The following is a 24,303-nucleotide window of genomic DNA, read 5'->3' on the forward strand; positions in this document are numbered from 1 at the left end:
TATAAGTTTATCTGTGATCGTGACAGTTTTCTGTGACAGGTGTTGATTTACAAAAAGCTTGTCTTTGGTTTGGCTTGGTTGGTTTGATCGTGATCGTTTGCTTACAACTTTATTGGTAAAATTTAAATGGTGTTTGGGTATCAATGAACCTGTGTAATTAGTATTTAAGTGTAGTATAAACTAAGCACAATGTCTATACCGCCGTATCCATCTGAGGACCTTGCTAAATTAGTGCTGGGTGAGTGTTTTAGATTGGCGGGAATCTTTGTAGAACAATGGCCGATTACTAGCGTGAACTAACGTCTTCAATAACGTATTCTATTGATAATTTCCAGGATACCTGGCGGAGGAGCAATTGATGACGGTCTACGATGAGTTTCTGCTGGCTAGTCCGTACTTAGATGCTCACGTGAACGAGTATGAAAGGCTTAATATGAAGTCTTTGCGTAGCCTCGTTTCAGAGAGTTGGTCCGTCAAAATTTACGGTTAGTAATATCTTTACTGTATTGATTTATAATAGAATATCCTCCTTCTGACCTACGGTAATTCCCCATACATATAAATAGCATAATCCAAAAAATCGGTTTAGATCTTAGTTTTCTGCATAAAATAATGTTACTTTTAATGTTCTTACATCATAGTTCAAGTAACATGACTAACAACATCCTTAACCATTTACAGTTCACTATTAACATCCAAAGTATATGTGTAGTTCTTTTTGATCATTGTCTCTCTAATAAATATACCAGTACTTATTAATATTTCAATTGACCTATTTAAGTGTGATAAGTAATTGAGACTTCTTTGTTTATTTTACAGTGGAAAAATGCAAACCATACTCTCTGAGGAAGAAACTTTTACAGTTCTCCAATCTACTGGAGGTTTTCAAGTACCTGGTGTCAAATTTTGATGTGAAGACTATACAACCATGCAGTACAAATACAGACAAGACTGGGTAAGAGTAATTTAGAATTAGAAAATATTAATAATGATAATGAACCAATTAAATAAAGTATGGTACTGCCTGATCAACACTGCTAAAAAATAAATTATCACCAAACATAAAAATGCCACTGGAAACCCAGAATGGACAAAGGAAGGTCTGTTATATTCTGTGCAGTGAAAATTGTTGATGGATCATTCTAAACAGACTTCATTTGGATTCCACATTAATAACTATCACTAAATCACACAAAAAAACCGGCCAAGTGCGAGTCGGGCTCGCGCACAAAGGGTTCCGTAGCAGCAAAATTACAGTTAAATCAACCTATCTCAAAAACTATAAGAGATACTTTGATCAAACCAAAAATCGTTGAAAGAGTTAATTAGCATGCATCACCTCTATTTTTTTTAGAATTTTATACCCCGTAGTTATAAAAATAGAGGGGGGGGGACATACTTTTTACGACTTTGAGAGCTGATATCTCAAAAACCGTTCACTTTAAGAAAAATGTTTTTTAGAAAACTTTATATCATTTTAAAAGACCTTTCCATTGATACCCCACACGGGTATGTACATCGAAAAAAAAAATTTCATCCCTCAGTTACATGTATGGGGGGCCCCACCCCCAATTCTTTTTTTTACTATTTAGTGTCATATTTTTGTAGCGGTTTATACAACACATATTCCCATCAAATTTCATCACTGTAGTACTTATAGTTTCCGAGTAAATCGGCTGTGACAGACGGACAGACGGACATGACGAAACTATAAGGGTTCCGTTTTTGCCATTTTGGCTACGGAACCCTAAAAAGCATAGGAAATAAATTATTTCATATTTACTTACCATTGTAATCAACCAAACATTATAGGTTGTCTATTAGTGGCATTCATTAAATAAAAGCCTTTTTGTGGCACTTACTCAGTTATTTTTCTTTCCCATTGAGGACTTCTATGAGGAGTCAGGGGCTAACATGGCACTTCTATTCAGCCTCTATTATAATACAGGTTATTGTATAGCCTAGCTATCAGAGCAGATGCTATGGCATGAGTCTACCAATCCATATGTCCATCATCCAAATCCTAGCTATGTAATATAAATGTAATAAACTTTGAATAAATTTATATAATTCTTCCTCATTTGGTGTCTTATTTAACTGGTATAAACTAATTAATTTATTTCCTATTTTCAGTGCAAGAACATCACACATATCAAATGTATCTAGAAGTAAGGATCTTGAGGAAGAGTTTCAGCCGAGAAGATCTCCAGTTCAAGAGAACCAGAATGATGCGGTTCCCACCACATCCAATCTGGTGGAGGCCACCTCTCTAGCTGATTTACCAGGTAAGTGAAGAATTATGGTTTCATCATCATCATCATCATCATCAGCTCAAAATTGTCCACTATTGGTATGTGCTTCTCCAAGGTGCACCCAAAATCCTAATTTGTATTAAAATCTACCACACTCTCATAATTAGGTAGCTTATAAAAACTTACAAAGATTGCAATCTTTTTAAATAGGATTTAATATCTTCATTAAAGTTTGTCTTTCATGGTGTAGTGGTTCATGCTGTGGTTTGTGTTAAATAAGTTAAATTATGATAAAATTATATCTCATACAACAACAATAAAATTCTCATGGTCATGTTCTAAAAATGCATCTCTATTTATAATTCCAGGCAACACACATCACAACATCAGAAGAAAGCACATGCGGGTGTTGGACAAGGACGGTCCGGAGGCGGCGAGGCTGGAGGCTCACCGCGGAGAACTTGAGGAGACCAGCTCCGAGCACCACTCACACACGGCACCACAAGCACAGACAGACAGCGCAAGAGGAAATGTCTATGGTCCGGGCTTTTGTGTGAGTATTTAAACTTAACACTTCTTTTTGCGTGCGATATATTTCTACTGTTGCAATAGTTGTGCTATGAATTTCATGATTAAACATAATATCTGCCACAACATTCTGTCGAACTTTAGGGCAAGTTGCCTCATTATATTCGCTCTGTATTTATGTACACTCCTTTTAAATCAAAATACCCAAGATGCTCTTAGACCATGCGTCCAGTGCACTGCCATTATAATTATTATTTTGCTTTGCAGATAAATCCACGTAATGAAATGATTGGTGCCGTGAACGACAATCCCAACTTTATATCTGACACCCGCGGCATATCCACTACAGAGGGAACATCACAAGATGGTTTATTCCAAACAGGAAACAATGGTGAGGAAATTAATTAATTTTAATCGCGAGCCTGGTCCACCTTTGTATATGATTTAATTCTATTTGATTTTATTCTATGTTATACATGTCCAAACTAGATATCAGATAATCTACTGGGAAATTATATAAATTATTTTGACACTTTTTACACTCAAAAATTATCAGACCGATTTTAAAAAATGATTTCACCATCGGAAAGTTTGCGTAATCCAGAAGTAACAACGGATACTTTTCAGGAATTCCACTACAAAAACTTTAAAGACGATGCTAAGCTTGAGGGAAACTGTATATCAACTTATTTTTTCAGAACCTAGGTGTATCTTTGTTCTCCCATGCCTCACAATATTAACATTAATACCAGTTTATGTTTAAGTTCAATTTAGTCAAGGACTACACATCAGTATAAGTATGTTTATCAATGGACGCTCTGGGTCGTGTCGTGGCGCCATACAACTAAGGCCTTTCTCTTTTCGTATGTTCATATTTACATGGTTGTTATGCTTATTGTTTCAGCTGAGTCTGTCAGATCAATACCGGTTTCCAGTACTTCGGAATTCAGAAATAACTTGTAAGTATATTTTTTTTCATAATTAATATATATTTATGTACTTACAAATATTGCACTATGATGATGACACGTCAGGTAAGTACACAGTTTTATTAGGCTAGCTTTCAAGCTACCTCGCATCAAATGCTATAATTGATTTATTTAACGTTTTTGCATTATTGTTTCAGATCATCAACCAACCCAGATTTCAGCTCACAACTCAACACCGCTGCCGCTCAAAAAACCAATCCTCCGTACCTGTTCCAAGTGACTCACCCAATGAACCTTCTTGTTCAGAGCTCCGACACCGTTTCCAACAGCAGTAAATCCAGTGACGACAACAAAATACGGATACTCTCTGATGTCAAAGTTGATGGGAAACCTAAACCTTGTGGCGTTAGCAAACAGACAGAACTTCAGATGGCTAAGTTTAGCCCGATGATGCAAACGCAGACGATAGTTATAAATGGCACGCCGGCGTATAAGGGCTACCAGGCGCGGAAAGTCACGTTCACACGGGACGAGATTATGGCCATGCCCACCATGATATTAATGCCTACTCCAGGTAAATACTTATGTTATAATATGTTAAATTGTTGTTTCCTGAATTTTACAGGCTGGAATGTTATCAGTGTTCCTGTCCTATAGTAGAAGGTACGCATGTGATATGTCGGGCAAATTGACGATGGGAAGTACATTGATAAAATTCTATCCTGTATTTCTCGTCTCTTATTGTTTGCATTCTGAAATAAAATGAAATTTAATGTAAAGCAACAAACCAGTCTCTGATTGATAATAAACATAAATTAAACAACACAATTTGTTTCAGGCCCATCTACAACTCAATCCACAACCGCAACAAGTGATCCTTCAACAACCAGTGTGCCTGTATCTAGCGAAACAACCGCGGCACTGTCTCTCGGACCCCTCACCATAGACATAACAAGCAGTCCTGCCCCGGGGAAACCCGGCCCGGACTGCGAACCAGAAACAAACTCCAATTTAGTCACTACCATAGACTTAAAAAACGCTTCGGTCCCCAAAGATTCCGTCATTACAGTTCTCGGTAAAACTAGCACTCCGCAAGTCTTGCCGCCGGCGAGGAAATCGTCTTCGACTCCTCGACGCTCTTCACATGTCAGGGTGCTAGACTTCACCACACCGAGAAGGATATTACACGAAACAATCAACGAAAACCCCGCGGTTGAAGTTATTGTTAGCCGCAGCCCCAACCTTCATATACCTAATGTACCTTTCCCGGAATCTGTAGAGCCTGACACACAAGCTGCTGAAGAGCCTGTAGATAAGAAGACTGATGATGAAAGCTCCTCTAAGGAAAATAAGACAGCTGCAACAGTAAAGAGTAAATCAAATTGGGACGCAGATTTGCGCGCCTTGGCTCTAGCCTCTGCACCGCCAGAGCCAAAACCACCTGTTAAACGTGTTAGAAAAAAGAAAGTTCCGGGTGAAGTTATTGTAGAAACAAATAAGAAAACGCCCAGAGGATGTATGTCAAAGAAGAAGAAACGCCTATCGGCAGAGAAAGCTGAGCCACCAGTTGTGACAGAGGTCAAAGAGAAGGTAGAAGAGAAAGTCGTAGTTGAAACAGCGGTTAAACCCACTATCAATATCATCACAGAATGGAAAAACCCAGCCCAGGAGGCTCAAACGGAAACTAAAAACAAATCCAAAGAAGACACATCGGCGGATACTCCAGAAATGGACCGTGTTTCCCTGCAAAATGCGATGGGGGCTAAACTGAATATCTCCGATCTATTCGAAACTCCGTACAAGCAAGCTCTGTACGATATTCAGATGGACACGCCTAAATTCTTGCGTCCGGACATACCGATCGCTGATGAACCAGTTTCTGAGATTAAAATTACTGATATTCCTACACCTAGATTCTTGATTGATACTCCAGCTTACGTCGCAAAAACATCGCAAGCCACGCCGTCGTCGTATTCCTCGCGGCCGACAGATTACTCCAGCGGTGGTTCTTATTATAAACCAGACGAACAAGATTTCATGCCGCATCCAGACGACCTAGGAAGTCCGATCAAATATGTTGATACATCAAAACCTGATGAAAGTAAGGATAAAAGTAGAAGCCGGTTAAGTTCCAGACCGGTAAGACAATGCACCAAAAATGTAAAATACTCAGATGTAAGAGAAAAGACAAGTGAAAAAGGTAGTGATGTGGATGTTACAACTGTTGATAATTCATCACAAACCCATGTGGATAGTTCATCGGAAAACAATGGAGTTGATCGACGAAAAGATGACAAAAAAATAGATACTAAAACAAAGCCTAAAGCAGATAATAGAAGAAAATCAAGCAACACAAGTAGGAAGCGCAAGACGCCAGTTAAAAAAGCTACACCGAAGACATTTATGAAAATCAAACCTCGTAGACCTACACCTGTTAAAGATAATAAAAGAAAAAGTACTGTTTCGGAATCTCTACAACGGAAGCGAACGTCTAGTAAGGAAAAGTCGTCTTTTGCCACTCCACCTATAACTCCAGCTCCAACTAAATCGAGGCGGAAATCGTCTACTCCCAGAAAATTACACACCAAAGTTTTAACTAGTAGTTCAGAAAGTCCTGAGAATAATATAACCACTAAAGCGGTTGACACTGGCAAATCCATAGCTCCAACGGCAGTTGATTCTGATACTGAAAACATCCCTCTAAGGTGGTCAGATGACTGCTCGCTAGAAGGTAAGCCAAAAGAGGCAGATACCTCGTCTTTTACTGGATCTGAAGATATTATGCAAATAAAAGCTTATCTTGAACAATCTATGAAAAATCCAATAGAAAAAATAGGTGAAGGTGAATTAGGTAGTCTTCATATTGATTTAATTAAAAGAGGGTTTGATATTGAAACTGCGAAAAGTATTGAGAGAGATTTACTTGATTCGCCAGCCCTTAGTAATCCGGGGCCATCGAATGCTACTAATGTACCAAAAGAGGTAGCTAAAGAGGCGAAGAAAGCAGAAGATAACGATGCCAAAGAAGTCTTAGATAAAACAGTTTCTGATAGTAGCGGATTAGATTTAGTAGTGGTACAAGACGAATCGGAAGACGAAGAGGAACTATCTTACTATCAATGTCACGAAGGGGACGCAAATTACATTACATACACATTTGATGAAAAGGCGGACCATCCTAAACGTGAGGTTCAAACTTTAAAAGAAAATTTCACAATTGAATTCTGTATGGAAGATGACGTTATAAGATTGCAAACTACTTCTTTACAAGTCTATTTAGACGAAGAACCAAGCAATGTCATGGAAGTTAGGGAAACCGAACCTGTGACTAGGGTAGATTACAGTAGTATGAATACACCTATGAAAGAGTCGTTCCACGCACAATGCAGAGACCTATTCGATTCGACACTCGCCAGTTTGGACACTCCTTTAAAAGCGAATTCACCAATTAGGGAAGAATCGATAGCAGAAATAGTATTAGAAGTAGAAAAGATTGAAGAAGCTAAGGAGAAAACGAAAAAGAGAAAAAGAGCCAGTGGCTCGAGTTCGGAAGATTCCCTAGTAGATGGTAAGAGAACTAAACGAGATGCTAGTCTGATGCGAAACATCGACATTGAGACAGTATTGAGTAAACTACACGGGCCGTAGTAAGATCTTTGCGTAGTTTTAAGTTATGTTATGAAGTGACACGTAAACTGTAAATAATCACGATGGAAAGAGAAGTAGTGCTATCTCATAAAATAGTTGATCTATAAATCTGTTATAATGATAGTTTGAATTCTTTCATGATTTCCCATTTGAATTAAACACCGACTGAAGAAACTTAAAAGTTTGGTTCTTCAAGTAAGTGAGAACAATATTAAGTATTTTGTAAATAAAGGTTAAGTGTTTTGTATGTTAGTAATAACTTATGAATATGTAATAACGTTTATTTGAAGTAAGTTTCTTAGGTAAGGGAGATCTCGTTTTATATGTGTTAGACACATAGTACCTAACTACTTCTGTAAGTTTATCGTAATTAAGTGTTGTAGTGTATAAAGATATGACTTATTAATCCAACGTGCCAGACACAATACAATATACATATTTTGATAACATCCATAGAGTTTCATTTAATTTTAATACACAAAGGTACTTATCTAAATAATATCCCATAAGGTATATAAGATAAGCATAGACTAATATTACGGTATAAGAGTCAGTTGACCAACTAAGTTCTATAGAAAAGCAGAATATTTTTTCAGAAAGTTTTCAAAAGTTGTTAAGAATGATGGCCTGACCCGAGTCATCTGAAAAGAGATGGTGGTGTAACGGATAAGATCTCGACTTACATTCGTGAGGTCGTTCGAATTCTGCCAGTGCCATGTAAAATTCTCTTACGGTGAAGGACATCGTGAGAAAAACTGCGCATCCAGATTTCAGTTCATCTAGATATGTGAACCCACCAACCCCCAGTGGACCAGCGTGGTGGGCAACGGTACAAGCTTAGACCTTAAGAATAAAGGTTTCATTCGAGAAAGCTAAGTGCAGATACTAACACCCTCACAGAGAATAGAATAGAACCACCCCCTTTCGGTTAAGTACACCCTTTATGCATTGCAACACCTTAATTATACTTGTGGACCTGTACCTATCATATATACCTAAGTCAGGCACGCTCTACAAGTCTACGCACCGCCTAACCGAAAGCTACATAAATCAATACGGCAATGCCTGAAAATGCCGTGTTGACTAACGCGATATTCGCTACTACACTCGCGCGTCTCATCAAGATAAGCCGAGCCGCGTCTGCGCGTAATCTACAATCGAAATTAATACACCGTGTGCTGCATTCGTGCAGGTGTGCTTATTAAGCGCATTATTCTCACAACTCACTACTGATCCGCTGTGGACGGGTTGCAGGCAGTCGTACAGCTCGGTAATTGATTTGTCGAGACGTTTCCTTTGTACTGATACTACATCTAGTGCGTATTAAAATATCGTTGGCTAGGTGCATGAAGGCTGCACGTTAAGTGACCTATAGATCAGCTGTAGTCAGTTAGGTACTTGGCTTTTAATTAAGTTATGTAGGCTCGTTCGTAGGTATATTACAGAGCAGTTAGAAATGATTTGCGAATCCAAAAATATATATATATATATATATATATATATATATCAGTCAAAATGCAGGAGGTAGTTACTGGGAGCAAATTGTATGGGAGTGCAAAAAAAAACTTTACACTTTTAGAAAAAAAACAACTAATAAGTGCATCAAATAAATATAAAATCCTTCAACAATTTATACTTATAGAGTTTACTAATAAATAATATATAAATATATATATATATATATATACTGCTGGACATAGGCCTCTCCCAAGGAGCGCCAAAACACTCGGCCTCGGTCCTCGGCCTTCCTCATCCAACCACCACCCGCCACCCGCCCAAGGTCGTCAGTCCAGCGGGCAGGAGGGCGTCCCACGCTGCGTTTGCCTGTTCGTGGTCTCCACTCGAAAACTCGTCTACCCCAACGGTTATCGGTTCTTCGGCAGATATGACCAGCCCACTGCCACTTCAGCTTGCATATTTTTACAGCTATGTCGGTAACCTTAGTCCTCTGACGGATAACCTCATTTCTGATACGATCCATCAGAGAAACCTTTTCCAGAGAGGTTGCCAGAGAAAGTTTTGTCTTGAAAGGTAGAAAGTTTTTAAGGCGAATAAGAGAATACATAGAGGCATAGATCCGACATTGTCAATCTGTGGCACCCAACTCAAATGATCGTCCAAATCCAAGATCTTTGACCGTGGACGAAAATGGAACACTGCAACCATCGAACACCAATGGCACCGAAGTTAGGTCATGGTTAGACATTAATTGAGAGCTGCCGACTATGATCGCCTGACATTTCGTAGGGTTTACCAAAATACCAAAGCTTTTTGACCACTCATGGATACGTGTTAGGTCTTAATTAAGTTGATTGATAATTAAAGCCAAGTCAACAACACAACATTCCATTATGTGTAGGTAGAGTAGCCACTGCCTGCAACATGTTTACACTCTGTACGCTCCCAATTTTCCGTGCGGATTGAGGTTGCGCAATTATGATATTCGTCTAATTAGATAGCTCAATTAGTGGTGATCGCGACACCGAGCGACCAAGCCGATCATTAGCCATGCTAATACGGCCCTCACACACAATCTGTGGCGGAATCTGCCGCTAATAGCCATTCGGCAGGTAAACTGCTGCTCTCTTCCTGCAATTATGATGCGCTTAATTTATTTTAGTTGCACATTCAATGAATTAGCTGGTTAATTCGCGAACGCCGACCGTTTCTGTGACTAATGCGTCCGTTATTTAAGTTTACCAGCGTTCCCGGAAGATTGGGAAGGTTGCAAATGTCAGCTTATTTACGAGGGGGATTTATTCTGTGCTTCGGTTAAGTTAGTAGACGCGAATTAAAGTGGTGCATTATGTGGAGCAAGCTCGCATTGGGAGACCGCGGCGTAATGTGCGACATGACAAAGTGACTACATAAATAGGACAGTAGATTCTGGAAAGTCTTGTCAAGTACCTAAAGGCCTTAATTAGTTAGGTACGATTGATAGAGTTGCGTAAGTTAAAAACTGGATTGGTTTTCTAAGCCACTAAAACCTCTAACCATAAAACTTGATTGATTGGTTCTAGATGAATTTTGCCACCACAGCCGTAGCAACGGTCTCTGTAAGTGCATTGATTCTATGAGGAATTTTCTTTGTTAATTAGATATAAGTAGATATGATAAGTACCTACATGTTGATGAACATGGTGATAAGTATCACATACTTACTCAATAATACCGCAATAAACTTTTAAACTAGCAGCACCTGGCAAGCACCAACTTAATCAAACCAAAATGGCGAAGCCCAGGAAATATAATTTTAGTTAGCTATTTCACGCCTGGCAAGCCGAAGTGTGGGACGTCTGACGCAGCCCGAAATACACGGGGGCCGTTTCTACTAATATTATGGTAACGCAGCGGAGTGCCTGAAGTTCAGACCTATTTTACTTAACATTCCCATGATAGAGGCACTAAATCAGTAAATCCAAATGACCAGCTCTCTTGAAATCTTGTCTATATACGTTGGTCGTTTGTATTATTAGGTATAGAGGTAACCTACCACGTTTTCTCATAGGCGGCTAGGCTATAACGACAACTAACTTTAAAACTGCTACAAACTTACTGAAAATTACATTTAATTTCCTAAGCATCCGTGCAGTTACATTATAGAGATACTTTTATACCTAAGTAGAGTAGTAAGTTCGCCCATCATACATACGTGCATTGCCTGTAAATCTACAAAAGGCACTTAAGCAAATACAGTTGACCTAACTAAGTAAATAAATAACAAAAATTGGAACATTAACCGCATTAGATCAATTTGTGTCCACCCCACGGGGCTTACAAAACTGCTGCACTATGAGTACCTACTCGTAAGTCGTCCACATTATGATATCGCTACAGCACAGTTGTTGTTGAGCAGATTTCAGATCATAGAACAACCACAGATAACTGAACAAATATTTACTTTTAGTATCTAAGTAAATGAAGTAAATGATCGACGGACTCGTGCTGTGTCATGTCAATCTCCGTACACCTTATTATGTACCTACTTACCTCAAGGCTGAATTTCAGTTTCACGGAAGTGGCTGATTCACTGACACGCCGTGGATACAGCAACGCACCTCTGCCTGCCTCTCAAGGGAGTCTATTGTTACAACACACGTCTGTGCATCTTGTTAGTAGAACAGTCCACAGTTGGGGGGTTGGCGGAACTGGGTCACAGATGCAGCGCCTGACACGAATAGCTAGCTAGTTGTCGCATCTCGCCACGTGACACACAGAGGGGAGGGTAGATGGCTCATTAGCTAGTTGTACAGACTCACAATTCTTAGGGGTAGGTGTTTTAACGTTCTTTATGGGTTGTTAGTGGCTACTGGCTATGGAAGTTCATAGGAATATGATTTGAATAACAAACTTACTATTTATTATGTTGATGATGACTGTACTTACCTAAAACTGGAGTACCATCACAGTTTCTTAATCAATAACAAATACCTACTAACAAATATTCTTTTAACACGCATCTCATACCTAATGTTCTTATAATATAAGACTTGAGATGAATTTAATTGTATGAAATTACATGAAAGTATGAAGTATACCTTTGAAGTGTCTGCTGACGATATTCTGTGTATGACCTCCCTAAAGGCTGTTGGCTATCCAAATACAGGTTGGCACTTTATAGATTATACCTGGTGTGATAGATGATGTGAACCTGTAGAAATATTATGCACCATCGTTTTATATTCCATGTAAGTACCCAAACTGAAATGGCATAATAAATATTAATAATTTCGACCCAAACACTATATTGCACCCGATCTCTATATTATTATATCAGTCCATCCATCCAAAGGTTGACTGAAAGATATTGCTTCAAGGGATAAGAACGCATGTCGCTAATTACATCGTAATTGAGAATAGTTATACTCTATCTTTCAAGGCTATGCTTAATAATGATCACTTTGACATCTCCATGGTATTACCAAAGTACTTAATTCTCAGTTTTAATTACTTCAGGTAGGCGTCCTATCTTGGCCTTCCTTTTACTCTACGCTTAATTCTTATTCAGATCGCAGACTCCTTCCAGCTCTAGTAAATTCCAGGCAAATCCATGACTTAAAGCTAGTATAGTGGTAAAATATTGGGCAATAAGGTTCTAGAGTTATAGCTTCCAGCGCCACAGTAACGATAAAACCAAGAGTCAAGGATTTGTCCGTGGAAATAAGTTTAAGTTACAGAACCAAGCTAAAGTATAACATCTACATTATATGCGTATGTGGTATGTTGCTATGGGGATTAGTGTCGGAAAGCATCCGAAAGCGTGTAAACACATTTGGTTTATTGGGTAGTATAAATCGATAGAAATTAGTAAGTCTTGATATTTTGGGTAAATTTTAAATATAAGTTAACCTGAATCTGAATGTTCTGCACTATCACGGAAAAGGTAAGCAAATGATTTAGTCTGCACCTAAAGTAAGTGCAATTAATAATATCATGGTTAAAGTAAGAATATATTAGGTACTTATCTCTTTATACATAAGAACTCAAATAAATTTCTAGGAATCCTGCTACACGCTAGATTAAACCTTTAAAACGGTAGGGACGTACAATTAAAACAGATAGAAGATAACGCGGGACAAATGTACCTATAGTAACTCAGCTTCACTTAAATTTCCGGATAATCACGTTTCCCAGGCATTTCCTAGTATTTCAGTTAGTTTTTGCAGGCAGCCAGCTTTGATATAATTTATCCAAGTCCCTTTGTTACCACCGCCGCTGTCCTGGTAGATTTCTTTAAATAATAGCTTTCGAGGCGACACCGTATACCGTGAGAATACTACGTAGACAGGCCAAAGTGTGCACTCCCCTTTACTGTAACTCCGAGATACTCAACCTAGCGACTCTTTCAACTAACACACAGTCCAATGCTGCGTTTGCTCAACTGCAATCTCTCTACGTTTCTAGGCACGAGTTAATGTAAAGCGTTCTCGGGAGAAGCGTCGTAAATTCGGCTGCAGCTGGTAATTCCGCAGGCAGTTTGGGTATAAATGATTGTGGGTGATTTTCCACCCCCCGTCGTCCCCCACCCCCCCGGCCCCCGGTGCACCGACACTACGACGACGCTTGGACGATCTGCGTGCTCCGCTTATTTTCGCTCGTAAGCCGGAAATTGCCTTTATAAAGAACAAAGGGTTTTGGAGATAGATAGGAAAAGCCCGAGATAGAGGTAATTGGTTTGGTCTTAAAGAATTAGTTGCGGAGGTCCGCTGCAGTTTATTTTGGCCGGAGACTGCGCGCCGTAAATGGAGTCTTTAGAAACTGCGAAGCAAAACGTATGAGACAACGTGTCTTGCACAGTTTCACAGTTGAATACAGTCGCTTCGATCTGTATGTACCTAATGAACGTAAGTTGTAAGTTTAGACGGCCGAATGGCGTAGTGGTTAGTGACTCTGACTACTGAGCCGATGGTCCCGGGTTCGATTCACGGCTGGGGCAGATATTTGTTTAAACACAGATATTTGTTCTCGGGTCTTGGATGTGCCCGTAAAATGGCAATAGGCCCGCCCCCTATTACATTGGGACTAACTGGCGAAAAGTGGGTGCAGCAATGCATCTCTGCCTACCCCGCAAGGGAGTACATTAGTACAAGGCGTGAGTGCGAGTGTGTGTGAACGTAAGTAACACTGAAGTTAAAAGTAAAAAAGTAATATTTACACTAAACTAGCTAGCAATGTTAGCCTGAGAGACATCGTTTTCGTGGTTACAGGCCTCTGCTTTTGTTTTACATAAAATTATAATCTGCCGTGACGTGACCTGAACGTAAAGTTTTTTAAAATTATATACTTATAAGTAAGTACTTTTAAGTTTCGTCAAGTTAACAACATGTAAGAAATATATAAGTAAGTAGGTGTAAGTATAGTATATGATGTACTACTATCGGTACCTGTATGTTGTAGTCTTTGCCCGTACTCGGGGGGGTTACTTTATATGAAGAAAAACTAAATTCTGGGCGCTACTGCTGCGTGAGCCACGACTCTACGTGCCGATTGCACGACAGCTCTTGTTCGCTAATTTTTCTTCAGTATATATGTAGAGTAACCCTCCCGTATGTCTCACGTCTCAGACAGAATCTAGAATATTCCGTCATGAAACATATGACGGTCGAAGTGGGTTGTTGTTTCAGCGAGGGCTGCCAACTAATGCCGGCTCGGCTCGACCTCTCCTCGCCTACTTGGACCACGTGCCGGTTTACTGAAGTCTGTTTACATCGCATTTTTTTAAATTGATGGCTTCTTGAAGATTATATAGGCGGTCATGGTCACCAATAATCATGTCAAGAATATTTTATTTTATAATCTATGATAAAATTACGACTCGCTTGCCTCCTCCTCTGACTACCCTTTCGGGGATTACAGTCGTGAGCATACGTATGTATGTATATGTATATATATATATATATACATATATACATGTATATACGTGTATGTATAAATATATATACATACGTATATAGCAATAAAATTACTAATATTTTATTTCATGCTCAACAAGATCTTCTCTATGAGGCTTTAACAGGAATGCATAGAATATGAGTTGTTTCCACGTAAAAATATTGTAAATTCAACGTAAGGAATATACCTTAACATGTAACTATTATACAAATTTGAAAATACTGAAGTAACCACATTATTATGTAAATCAAAGTATTATCTACAACAAAGCAAGAAATTCGCGTCACAAAAAGCTCCAAGTATTGAAAGCTCATGCCAAGTAGGTCGAAATTTCAGCAACTTTCAGCCTTCCAACTTGTGTCAGCTCTTTGTTTATCAACTTACTGATTCGTTTTGCAGTTTCCCTTATTACATGTTCCTACTTCTTAAGCTGTGAGTTCCTTTGTGTTTATGTAGTAGGTAGTTAACTATTTATGTTTAACGTAAACGTTGGTTTCTTTTCATGTTAGGTTGTGTTCCTGAGCTTCAAGTATTGTACACAGGTTTTCTTTAAATGGTTTATTTCTCTGTGAAAAAAATATTTAAGTAGGTACTTATGTAAATTTTGTACATTAGTTATTATTGTATGTTTTAACATAGTTTCGCTTCCTTTATATTTAAACAAATTACATTAAAACCTTCGGCGCTAGTATTGTATTTATAGTAAATCCGAGCATTTTCCACCCTGGAAAAGCACAAAGGACTGCACCGGGATTGCACAATCTTTTCCGCCCTTTGTTCCCAACTTTCGTTATCTAATACTCGGCGAGGTCGCCGGCGAAGTATTGCCCTAAGTGTGTCAATTGGCAGGTCCGTGTGCGTGGGCCGGGGCGGTGCAAGGGGGCGGCGGGGGCGCCAACGGGGGGGCGGGGGGCGCGATCGATACCAGCCGTCTGGGCCTCGGCCTCGTCTTCTTACCACCTTCCTAAATACTAATTACGGGCTTTGACACAGCCCGCCGCGGCTGGATGAAAGCGCGTGGGTCGGGCGTGTGGGCTATGAATGCGCTGATGATATCTTTGACGGTCTGATACGTGATACTCTGAAAGCTCTGTTGCGAATATTCTGTAGTCTCGTCTAGTTCAAAACGCAGGTGCGGGAAATCGCCTAGGTAAATGGTGAGTACTTTTGTAAAAGGTAAACAGAATCCGTAGTGCTTTCAAATAAACTTAATTATGGGTAGAGTGATTTGGTCTTTATGAAAACGGTCATCTTGGTCAAAGGAGGTTAGTAAACCCTAATTGGTTTGACAACCTAATAGGATGAATTCGTAAGTACCCACCCAGGTGGGGATTTGGCTTAGCGTTGCATAGGACGCAGAGTAGCATATTATCAGTGGAATCGCTTAAAAATAATCAAAGTACTTAAATACCCTGGCCAGGATTCGAACTCAGGAACAGGCAATCAGGTAACTACTGTACCACTGTCTGTCACCGATGTTCTTCTAGCACTTAGGTAAAGGTAGTAAATTAATACTCGTTTAGGAAAAAAGTTCACGCATCATTTTTCTTTACCATAAATTTTATTCCTTTATCCAAAGGTTACCTTGAGGGGATTATGCAATTACATACATACCTATGTAACATACCTACATCGTACACCTATTGTATTTTTAGAATGTTAACTGTGATTATAATTATTATTATTATGGCTCATAATAATATCCAACTCTAAAATCCCAAAAGTGGCCTGAATTCACTATGTGTTAGTTATTCTACGCCTAGATACACATTGGACAGACTACAGCTTTTCTAAGCTGGATAATATAAAGGAAACGAGATTAAAAATGGATTCTCTTCACGTGAATCATAATACGATTTGTTTGTTCAAAGCGGGTTTGTTTTTACAAAACTGCAAATAGGTATTTGCTCTACCAAATCTAATTAGCTTTAATATACTTAGCTTTGAATGCGGTTGTGGAAGCTTAGGGAGGATTATTCTTGGAAATCTGTATCCGAACTTAGTTAAATCATCTAATGGAGGCTGTTAACTGTAAGTAGGTTTAATGAACGAACATCGCAATGATACTTTACTAAAAGCCCTCTAAAAGCTCGAAACAAAAACTCTCACCTCACATTAAAATGCATTACCGTAATTTATTAGCCTTACTAGCAAACGAGCATCAGTTCGGCGCGGTTTCGTCCAGAAAGCTGGTGCATCGGTGTGAGCGCCCCCCCCGGCCCCCCCCGCCCCCAGTGGGTGGGGGCGGGGGGCGGTAATGGACGCACGAGGCTCCTCGGCCGTGCAACGCTCTTTATGCCCGTCTGTACGCGTGCAGCACTTGCTAGTTTCTTTGGTCTGCCTTTTGTTGCGGATTCCAATTTCGGAACATTCGCTGGCTCACCGTTATCGACTTTTGGCTGCGCCGCGCTGCTGATTGGCGCTGAGCACTAATATTCTCGCTATTTATTTTTGACGGGATTGCGGTGGGTGGCGCGGCGGATGGATACGGGTGATTAGTCTTTACGGGCTGGGATAACACTATGTACCTTTTGGCGCTGCTCTGTATTTTCAGGAGACATGCAAATTTATTTTTTGCAAGCTTCATTGCATTACATGTTCGCAGCTACGACGCCCCCCTGCATACATCTCCGGGGTTCTAATCATGCAAATTTGCCAGACTAGTGGGCGGAGTGCCTTACAGCGGGACTGCGCTGAAACTGAAACTCGCAAGCTCCTGAAGGTCGTACAAAAGTTTCCGAGAGCGACTATGTATACGAGTGCTTACTTACTCTGAGAAACACTTTCGTTTTATTTTGTTACGTGGAGCTGCAGTTGACGTCGGGTATGAGCGTCAGCCTGGTTTTCTTTATCTTCGTTACTCCGGATTAAAAGTTGACAACAAAACTCAGTTTACAGTATTTTCAACAACGAGAAATAGATAAGTACTTACCTTGTATTCTTAAAAGTTTTAAGAATGATGTCTCCTTTGAAATAATCGAAGTAATATTATATTATAGGTATCGGATAGCTGATAGGTAGGTATATCTACACAGATACATACATATATACTTATATAGATAATAACACCCAAGATCCGATCTGGCCCGGCCGGGGATCAAACCTTCAGCATAGCAACCAGGTTCACTATATAACTACTACACTGTTCGGTCGTCAATTTTAAAAGTAGCTCATGTCAATAGCACTAATTTACCTTTCATTAGCTTTTTATACGTCAGATCTATAACAAAGATGATCGAGCATCTAATTTATTCCGGCTTTGAAACACGGCTTCATTTACTGACTTTGAGACAAGCATTCACTATGCATCTGCACACCGAGTTGGTAGACTAGCAGACTGGTAGACTCCAGCGAAGCATCAAGGGCGGCGTTTCCACAACACTGCCTCGCTAAGGCTCGATGTACACGGGCGTAGTGGGCTTCTTCAGCCAACGCCACTAGTACAGTCCGACTACGAATAAACTATTCATGTTCGAAGAGCCGAAAGCTAGCTGTGCCTGTGTGTGTACTGACAGTGAGAAATGTCCGGTAGCTCTAAGCCTTTTGTAAGCTGTTATTGATTAAGGCAAAATATCTTCAGTGCATGTGGGTGGTAGGGGAGGGATTTGGCTGGTTCGTTTCGTAAAGGCAAATTAATCTGCCCACTGACCAGGTATTTTGGCCGGTTTAGATAAACTTTGTAGCACGACTCTACATAAAGAATCGGCATTCGTTTAAAAATCTTCAACTCCAAAGTCCTACCATTAAAATAAAGAAAAGCATTGTACAGAATTTTCCGCTCCAGTCTATAATTACTCTCAAGTTCAATTAATTATCGTTGGCAAACAACAGAAGCTCAACAAACACCAAGACAAAGGTTCTAATTACCGTTGGAAAATGAAGTGGGCGTGAAAGGGCGCAGGCTTGCACTATCGATTTCTGCTGAATTAGAGTGCGATCACCGGCCGTCTTTGTCGAGCAAAACAGACCAAAACAAGCCTCCCCCCTAAACCCCCTTTCTACCCCCCTGCCAGTCTATGCCTTGCTAAGTCTACAATGGGCGGTCAAACGCTTGAAATTTTGAAATCGAATAGCGGACGCCTTAAACTCTATGCCCTCGCTGCCATGTTGGATCCAGCCTTGTTAACAGGCGATGAAAGGTAAATTAATGAGGATCTCCGCACGCTGCGCCAGACGGAAATTATTTGAAGCAAGTACTTACCTACATTATTATTTTTGGTAAAATTGTAGAGACAGTGAATAAAGTATTATGGAATACCTAATAAAAAAAATATTTTGGAAGATTACACTCGTATGCCGTAGGTACGATGTTAATCATTAGTAAGTGTAAAATCACTTTTCAAAGTTTCCTTAACGTTAAGATCTTTCCTCTAATCAACCTCTCCATAATCTATTCCTTTAACATCAACAGCAGCAGCAGTCAACACAGAAGCACTCAAGTCTGCACTCGTAATCCCGCATTATAAATGTTAACAATTACAGGCACGTCGTCTTCTATTGTATTAGTAAATTCTGTCAAAGTGCATCGCTGAGGCACAAAGGTCGTTGCGTGGGAAAACGGGGGGGCGCAGAAAGGGGGGCGGGTGGAGTTGCCGCCCCCCCGGCCCCTGTGGGCTTGCACGCCAAAGTGAGTTGGGGCTTCAGAAATTTGTTATGACGCACCAGGTTTTGTTCCGATTTTGGCGCAAGTTCTCTGATGGAAATGGTAGATTCTAGACGGTCGTTATAAAGTGCCGTGCACGTAGGTACGTTATATTATAATGGAGACTTGAGGTGTTTTAATTGATTTTAGAATGAAATTTTTGGTTTGAAAATCTTTGAGTAGGTTCTATTTATGAGTTCGGTGTAAGTAATTGTGTTTTGCAATAATACTAACCTAATAAACCTTAGTAACGTTGGGTACTTACTTAACACTAATTGCTTATTTGTAATTACTTTATTTTCAAGACAAATTATGTTCGCACTGCATAATCGTAATCAAACAAACATAAAAATCTCTCCTCAGATCTTTACCTCGCGCGTATATTGCACATTTGTTATTCAATAGAAAAATAATAAAAAGCTAATAAAAAAAAGTTCCTAATCGTAATTTTAAGTGCACCCTCATAATGAAGGTCAACGAGTTTGAAGCGCCCCCCCTTTCCTCCCAGGGGGGGTCGGGGGGGCGAGCGCCGTGCCTTGTGCGGCAACGAACTTAGGTACTTTACTCTTTTCTCTTTTTTCTCCAAGAAATTTTTACTTGGATAAGCTTGGTAGATGGATGGTTCGTGGGAAATGGACGGCTAGTGTAAAATACGATCACGCTTCATGCTTTTTCGTAGGCGTTGAGGATATTGAAAGAAAATGCTGGCGACAAAAACTTGACGACAGTGATACTGCCCGTTCTGTTGTGATAATGGAAAATGGATGAAGTAGTCTGTTGGACCAAAACAGATTTTTAGTAAGCTGATGTGGAGTTAAGTTTTGTGTATCTATGGATTTTTTTTCCTAACTTTGTATGTATGTTTTAGGCCCAGTATAATGAACACGCTTATTATGATGTTTTTAGCCATGATCGAGACTCGCACCCGGGACTCACAGACAACAAGTCTTTAGTCGGACATGTTTTCTACAATATGAACTTTAGATTACTTAACACCCAAAGGTGTAGGCTATACAGGGGGTTGGTCGCGTGCGTACAGGCACACACAGGGTGGTGTCGTCTAGACGTATTAGTAATGCGCTGGTTCTCATGAGCCCTCGAGCCGTGAGTGGAGGCTCGTGGCGCGAACAAAGGAATTCATTGACGATATTTGCCATTGAAGTTATAATTGTAATTCTGTTGTGTTAGCACTTACAGGTTTAAGGTGTCAAATTGGGTGACATTGATGTAATTGTAGGTGCTAAAACTGAAATATTTTACTACTTAGGAATTAAAATAATAGTTTGTGACTGTTTCCGCTTAAAATTATTGCTTCGTAGCAGTACAATTATGCTGAACAAATAACATACTTAATAATTATTGTAAGTATAAAAAAATAATCAACCCTCTTTTTGAGCTGCAATGACCGTGCTCTCAGTCTAGCTACACATACCTATGAGTACTTATTCATTTTTGTTTTGTCTTATGACGTCACTGAGAGCAGAGTCGTTTGAGTTCACACAGAAGGGGGATTACACAAGTGGAAACGACAATTTCTAGACTTATGGCTGTGATGATCCAAGACTTTTGCCAAATTGCTTGTAAAAACGATGCATTCTTCACTGGTAACATACTTGTATCAAATATTTATGTACTATATATTGTAACATATATTGTAACTGTGTTTGTTAGAAGGCAGCAATCCTCTGCTAATGGTTCCGACAACGTTTCCAATTAACCCCGATAAGCGGATTCTCTTCCAAATAAAACCGCGTGAACAGCACACTTTGAAAATCTTTGTTAACGTTTGGTTTTAGCCGATCAATACCGTGCAGCGCCGGCGGAACCGATGCAGGATGGACAGATTTAATCACAGAGACGTGAAACACCCTAAAAAGAACTACAGAAGCGATGAAGAGGCTTTCAGAGGCAAAACCCTTGTCCATATAGTTTTTTCTTCGCCGCCCCCACTCCCCGCTGCCACCCCGCGCGCGTCCTCGGTCGATGCTCTGAAGGAAAAAGAAAACGTTAGATAAAATCTATCATGACTGCAGCTTGTGAAAACATAACAATTATGACACTGCAAGGGTTCGTGCTGGGAAATTTCAGGTTAAAACATATTTTGTGTCGCTTTTTACTAACATGGTCGCGTGTGTCGTGGTCACCTGAAAAGTTATTAAGAAAATAAGTGACAGGAGCTGGAACAATGACCTTCGTGACTTGGTAAAGTATGTTACGTTTAAACATTTTAGAGTTTTTAAATTGTAAAAAACACGTTATAGTAATATCGACCGATTCAGATGAAACAGATTCATAGCAATACCTCACGATGTACCATATTAGGAGGACTGAAATTAAAAGATACCCTGTCTGCCTACCGAATTAATTAATTAACAAATCAAAACATTCGACAGCCAAAACCCGCATCCAGACGGACAAATCAAAGCCGCAGACAAGACAGCCGTTTGAATATCGAATTTTCATTTTCGCATTTGTTATTTTTAATCGTATTAGTACGCAGGTGGGGGGGCCGGGTTCAGACGGGTGCAAGCGATTTCGGCGGCGACTGACACGGGGTGAACGGCCGAAGCCTACGCAGCTAGGTACATGTTGCCGCCCCGTGAGAACGTATCAAGGGGGCGCTGTGACTTGCTCTTTTTGTCCGTCACTGGTTTTGGGGGGCGCCACCGCCGACCGGTGGTGGGTTGTCGTTTCTTTGCTTGCGGTAGGTTCTGCCCGTGGAGTTTATAGTCGGGCGGCGGTGGTATTTTTTCTTTGTGCTGCGTGTTTATGATTGGGTATTGATTGGGATTATGGAGGATACCCGATCTTGTTTGAGTATTAGATGTCGAGATGACTAATTCTTTATAAATGTACTATGTAGGTATGTGAGTAAGTATTTGAAAGTGATTTGAAATTAATATTCAGCTATATTGACGTATTCTGCTACAAAAGTACCATAGCGCTGCTTTGTCTTAAACTCATAAGCACAAATGGTTCTAATTCTAATAGGTACCTATACGGCTGACTATTAATTAAAAGCAGTTCTGGCTCTGAATAATATTAAACCAAAGGTAGAAGGCACAGCAATGTTTTTGTTAAATATTTCTTTGTTTACCCATGTTCCGTGCTGTTATCTATCAAATTAAACTATCCAACGAAGGTTTTATCTACGGCAAATAATAACTAGATGTACATAACACAAGAAGAATACATACAAAATTTTACTTTGTATCGAGTGGCTTTATCATAGATTAAGAGTTTATCTTTCAGCGATTTAGCAAATGGTGTCTCTCTTCTCTACCCGTACTCTAGGTACTTACCTATTTATTCACTAGAGATTTCAAAAAATATGAAATGAAACTCCTCCCGAAAATGTAACCTGCACAATAATATTCATGTCGTAACGAATTCGAGAAAAACACCATAAAACAATTTACAAACGTACCTACCTACCTCGCGTACAAAATGACTTATCTCCCATTGTTCATAGATCAGCTACCACGTAGAACGCATATCTTTGCTATTTGCTATAAAATACTGCCCCCTACCAACTTGGGAATCGAGCTTAAGGGTGCACTATAAAACTATTCGTGTATGCCAAGTTTATGAGTGCGGTTATAACTTGAGATAGAAATGCAGTTATGGAGACTAATGCCCCGGCTGTCGTTTCTATGGGGTTTTTGCTCTTTTGCATGTAAGAAGAAAGTACCTTATAGCTCCTGCTAGACCGGAAGGTCTTAATAATAAAAGTAACTACTTACTTATTGCTCTTTTGATTAAAGTTTGACTTTTGATACTGGGAGGAACCAAAGCATTTAAAAACATGACAATGCTTTTTACAAGACGAATATTATACAATAAATGAAGCCTGTTATTTATTATTAAAAGCACTAAATTTTTGCTTTAATTATTTAAAATACACTGATAGCCTAATTCTGTAAATTCTACTCAGACAATACACGTATGTACCTAGTTCCTACGTAACAGTACCTATGTGTAATCTGTGAGTGGAATATCAGGTATCTGGTCCCAATTTCCGGGAGAACGAGCCTGTTCCCGACACGACGTCTGCTGAGGCTCTATAGGTCTCTACAGAGTCTCTATAGAGTCTCTACGGAGACTGGGACACAAAGCCCCAGCTAAGACATTCTCGTTACGTGTGTGATTGCGATACACTGTCTAGTGTCCATGTACTGGATTGTATTTTCAATACCTAGATATACATAGTATAAAAGAAGTGTGTAACTATTAAAATTTTAAACTGGTCTAAAGAATGCAAAAAGCTATAGGAAGGTGATAAATAAAAAAAAACAAAGCGCTAAAATCCACTGCATCGCGTTATTTGGTTACAAAATAATAATTGAATTATTAAATTACTTATGCCTAGACTCTCTACATCTACTTAATAGATAATGTAAGCATTCCAAGAAAACTTAGATAGCAGATAGACATGCTCTAATATTGGAAAGTAAACACTGAAATAGCTGAACAATCAATGTTAGACACACTTCCGGCTCAGAAATTGATTGTTTTCTTATTGGAAGAGGCAGATTATGTTATGTTAGTTGTGTTAAACGTGAGATGATGGGGTAAATCGGGCTAACCACGGCACTTTGCGGCGGTTGCACTGACCTAAGGTTGTAGGCTTTTTGTTGCCTTCAAGGGTAATGACGGGCAAGGCGCAGTTTACACTGGTTTCATAATTCTGAAAAAGACAGGTGTTGTACGGTTGATAAGAGTTTCTGTGATTCAGTGGCTCCGAAGTGGTAATGGTTTTTTTTTCTAGAGTTTGTAGGTAGGGAGGTGACTGAATTTATAAGCTTTCATAAATTCAGTTGGTATATAAGTACTTCGGCCGATGAGAGATTGCGTTTTAGACGGTTGCTTATGTCTGTTAAGTAAAGTTAGTTTTCCTTTGCAGGCATCAAAT

At 39.6% G+C, this 24,303-nt stretch overlaps 1 protein-coding gene across 1 annotated transcript; it reads left to right on the forward strand.

The window, feature by feature from the left end:
- Window positions 1-59: 59 nt before the first annotated feature.
- On the forward strand, window positions 60-7,806 carry LOC105384137 (flocculation protein FLO11). The gene is made up of 9 exons (XM_038109058.2): window positions 60-238; window positions 336-485; window positions 820-955; window positions 2,134-2,285; window positions 2,621-2,805; window positions 3,048-3,171; window positions 3,685-3,739; window positions 3,907-4,283; window positions 4,548-7,806. Exons 1-9 carry the CDS (start codon window positions 190-192, stop codon window positions 7,355-7,357), a joined length of 4,038 nt encoding a protein of 1,345 aa, XP_037964986.2. The 5' UTR covers window positions 60-189; the 3' UTR covers window positions 7,358-7,806.
- Window positions 7,807-24,303: the final 16,497 nt, after the last annotated feature.

This window comes from Plutella xylostella, chromosome 9 (genome assembly GCF_932276165.1).
Source record: "Plutella xylostella chromosome 9, ilPluXylo3.1, whole genome shotgun sequence".
NCBI classification, from domain to species: Eukaryota; Metazoa; Arthropoda; class Insecta; order Lepidoptera; family Plutellidae; genus Plutella; species Plutella xylostella.

Bases quoted from the DNA above. Each gene is read 5' to 3' on its own strand.
- LOC105384137 (XM_038109058.2), top strand. From the start codon at position 190: ATGTCTATACCGCCGTATCCATCTGAGGACCTTGCTAAATTAGTGCTG. The intron at 2,286-2,620 runs GTAAGTGAAGAA...TTATAATTCCAG, and splicing joins CTCTCTAGCTGATTTACCAG to GCAACACACATCACAACATC. The intron at 3,740-3,906 runs GTAAGTATATTT...TTATTGTTTCAG, and splicing joins TCGGAATTCAGAAATAACTT to ATCATCAACCAACCCAGATT.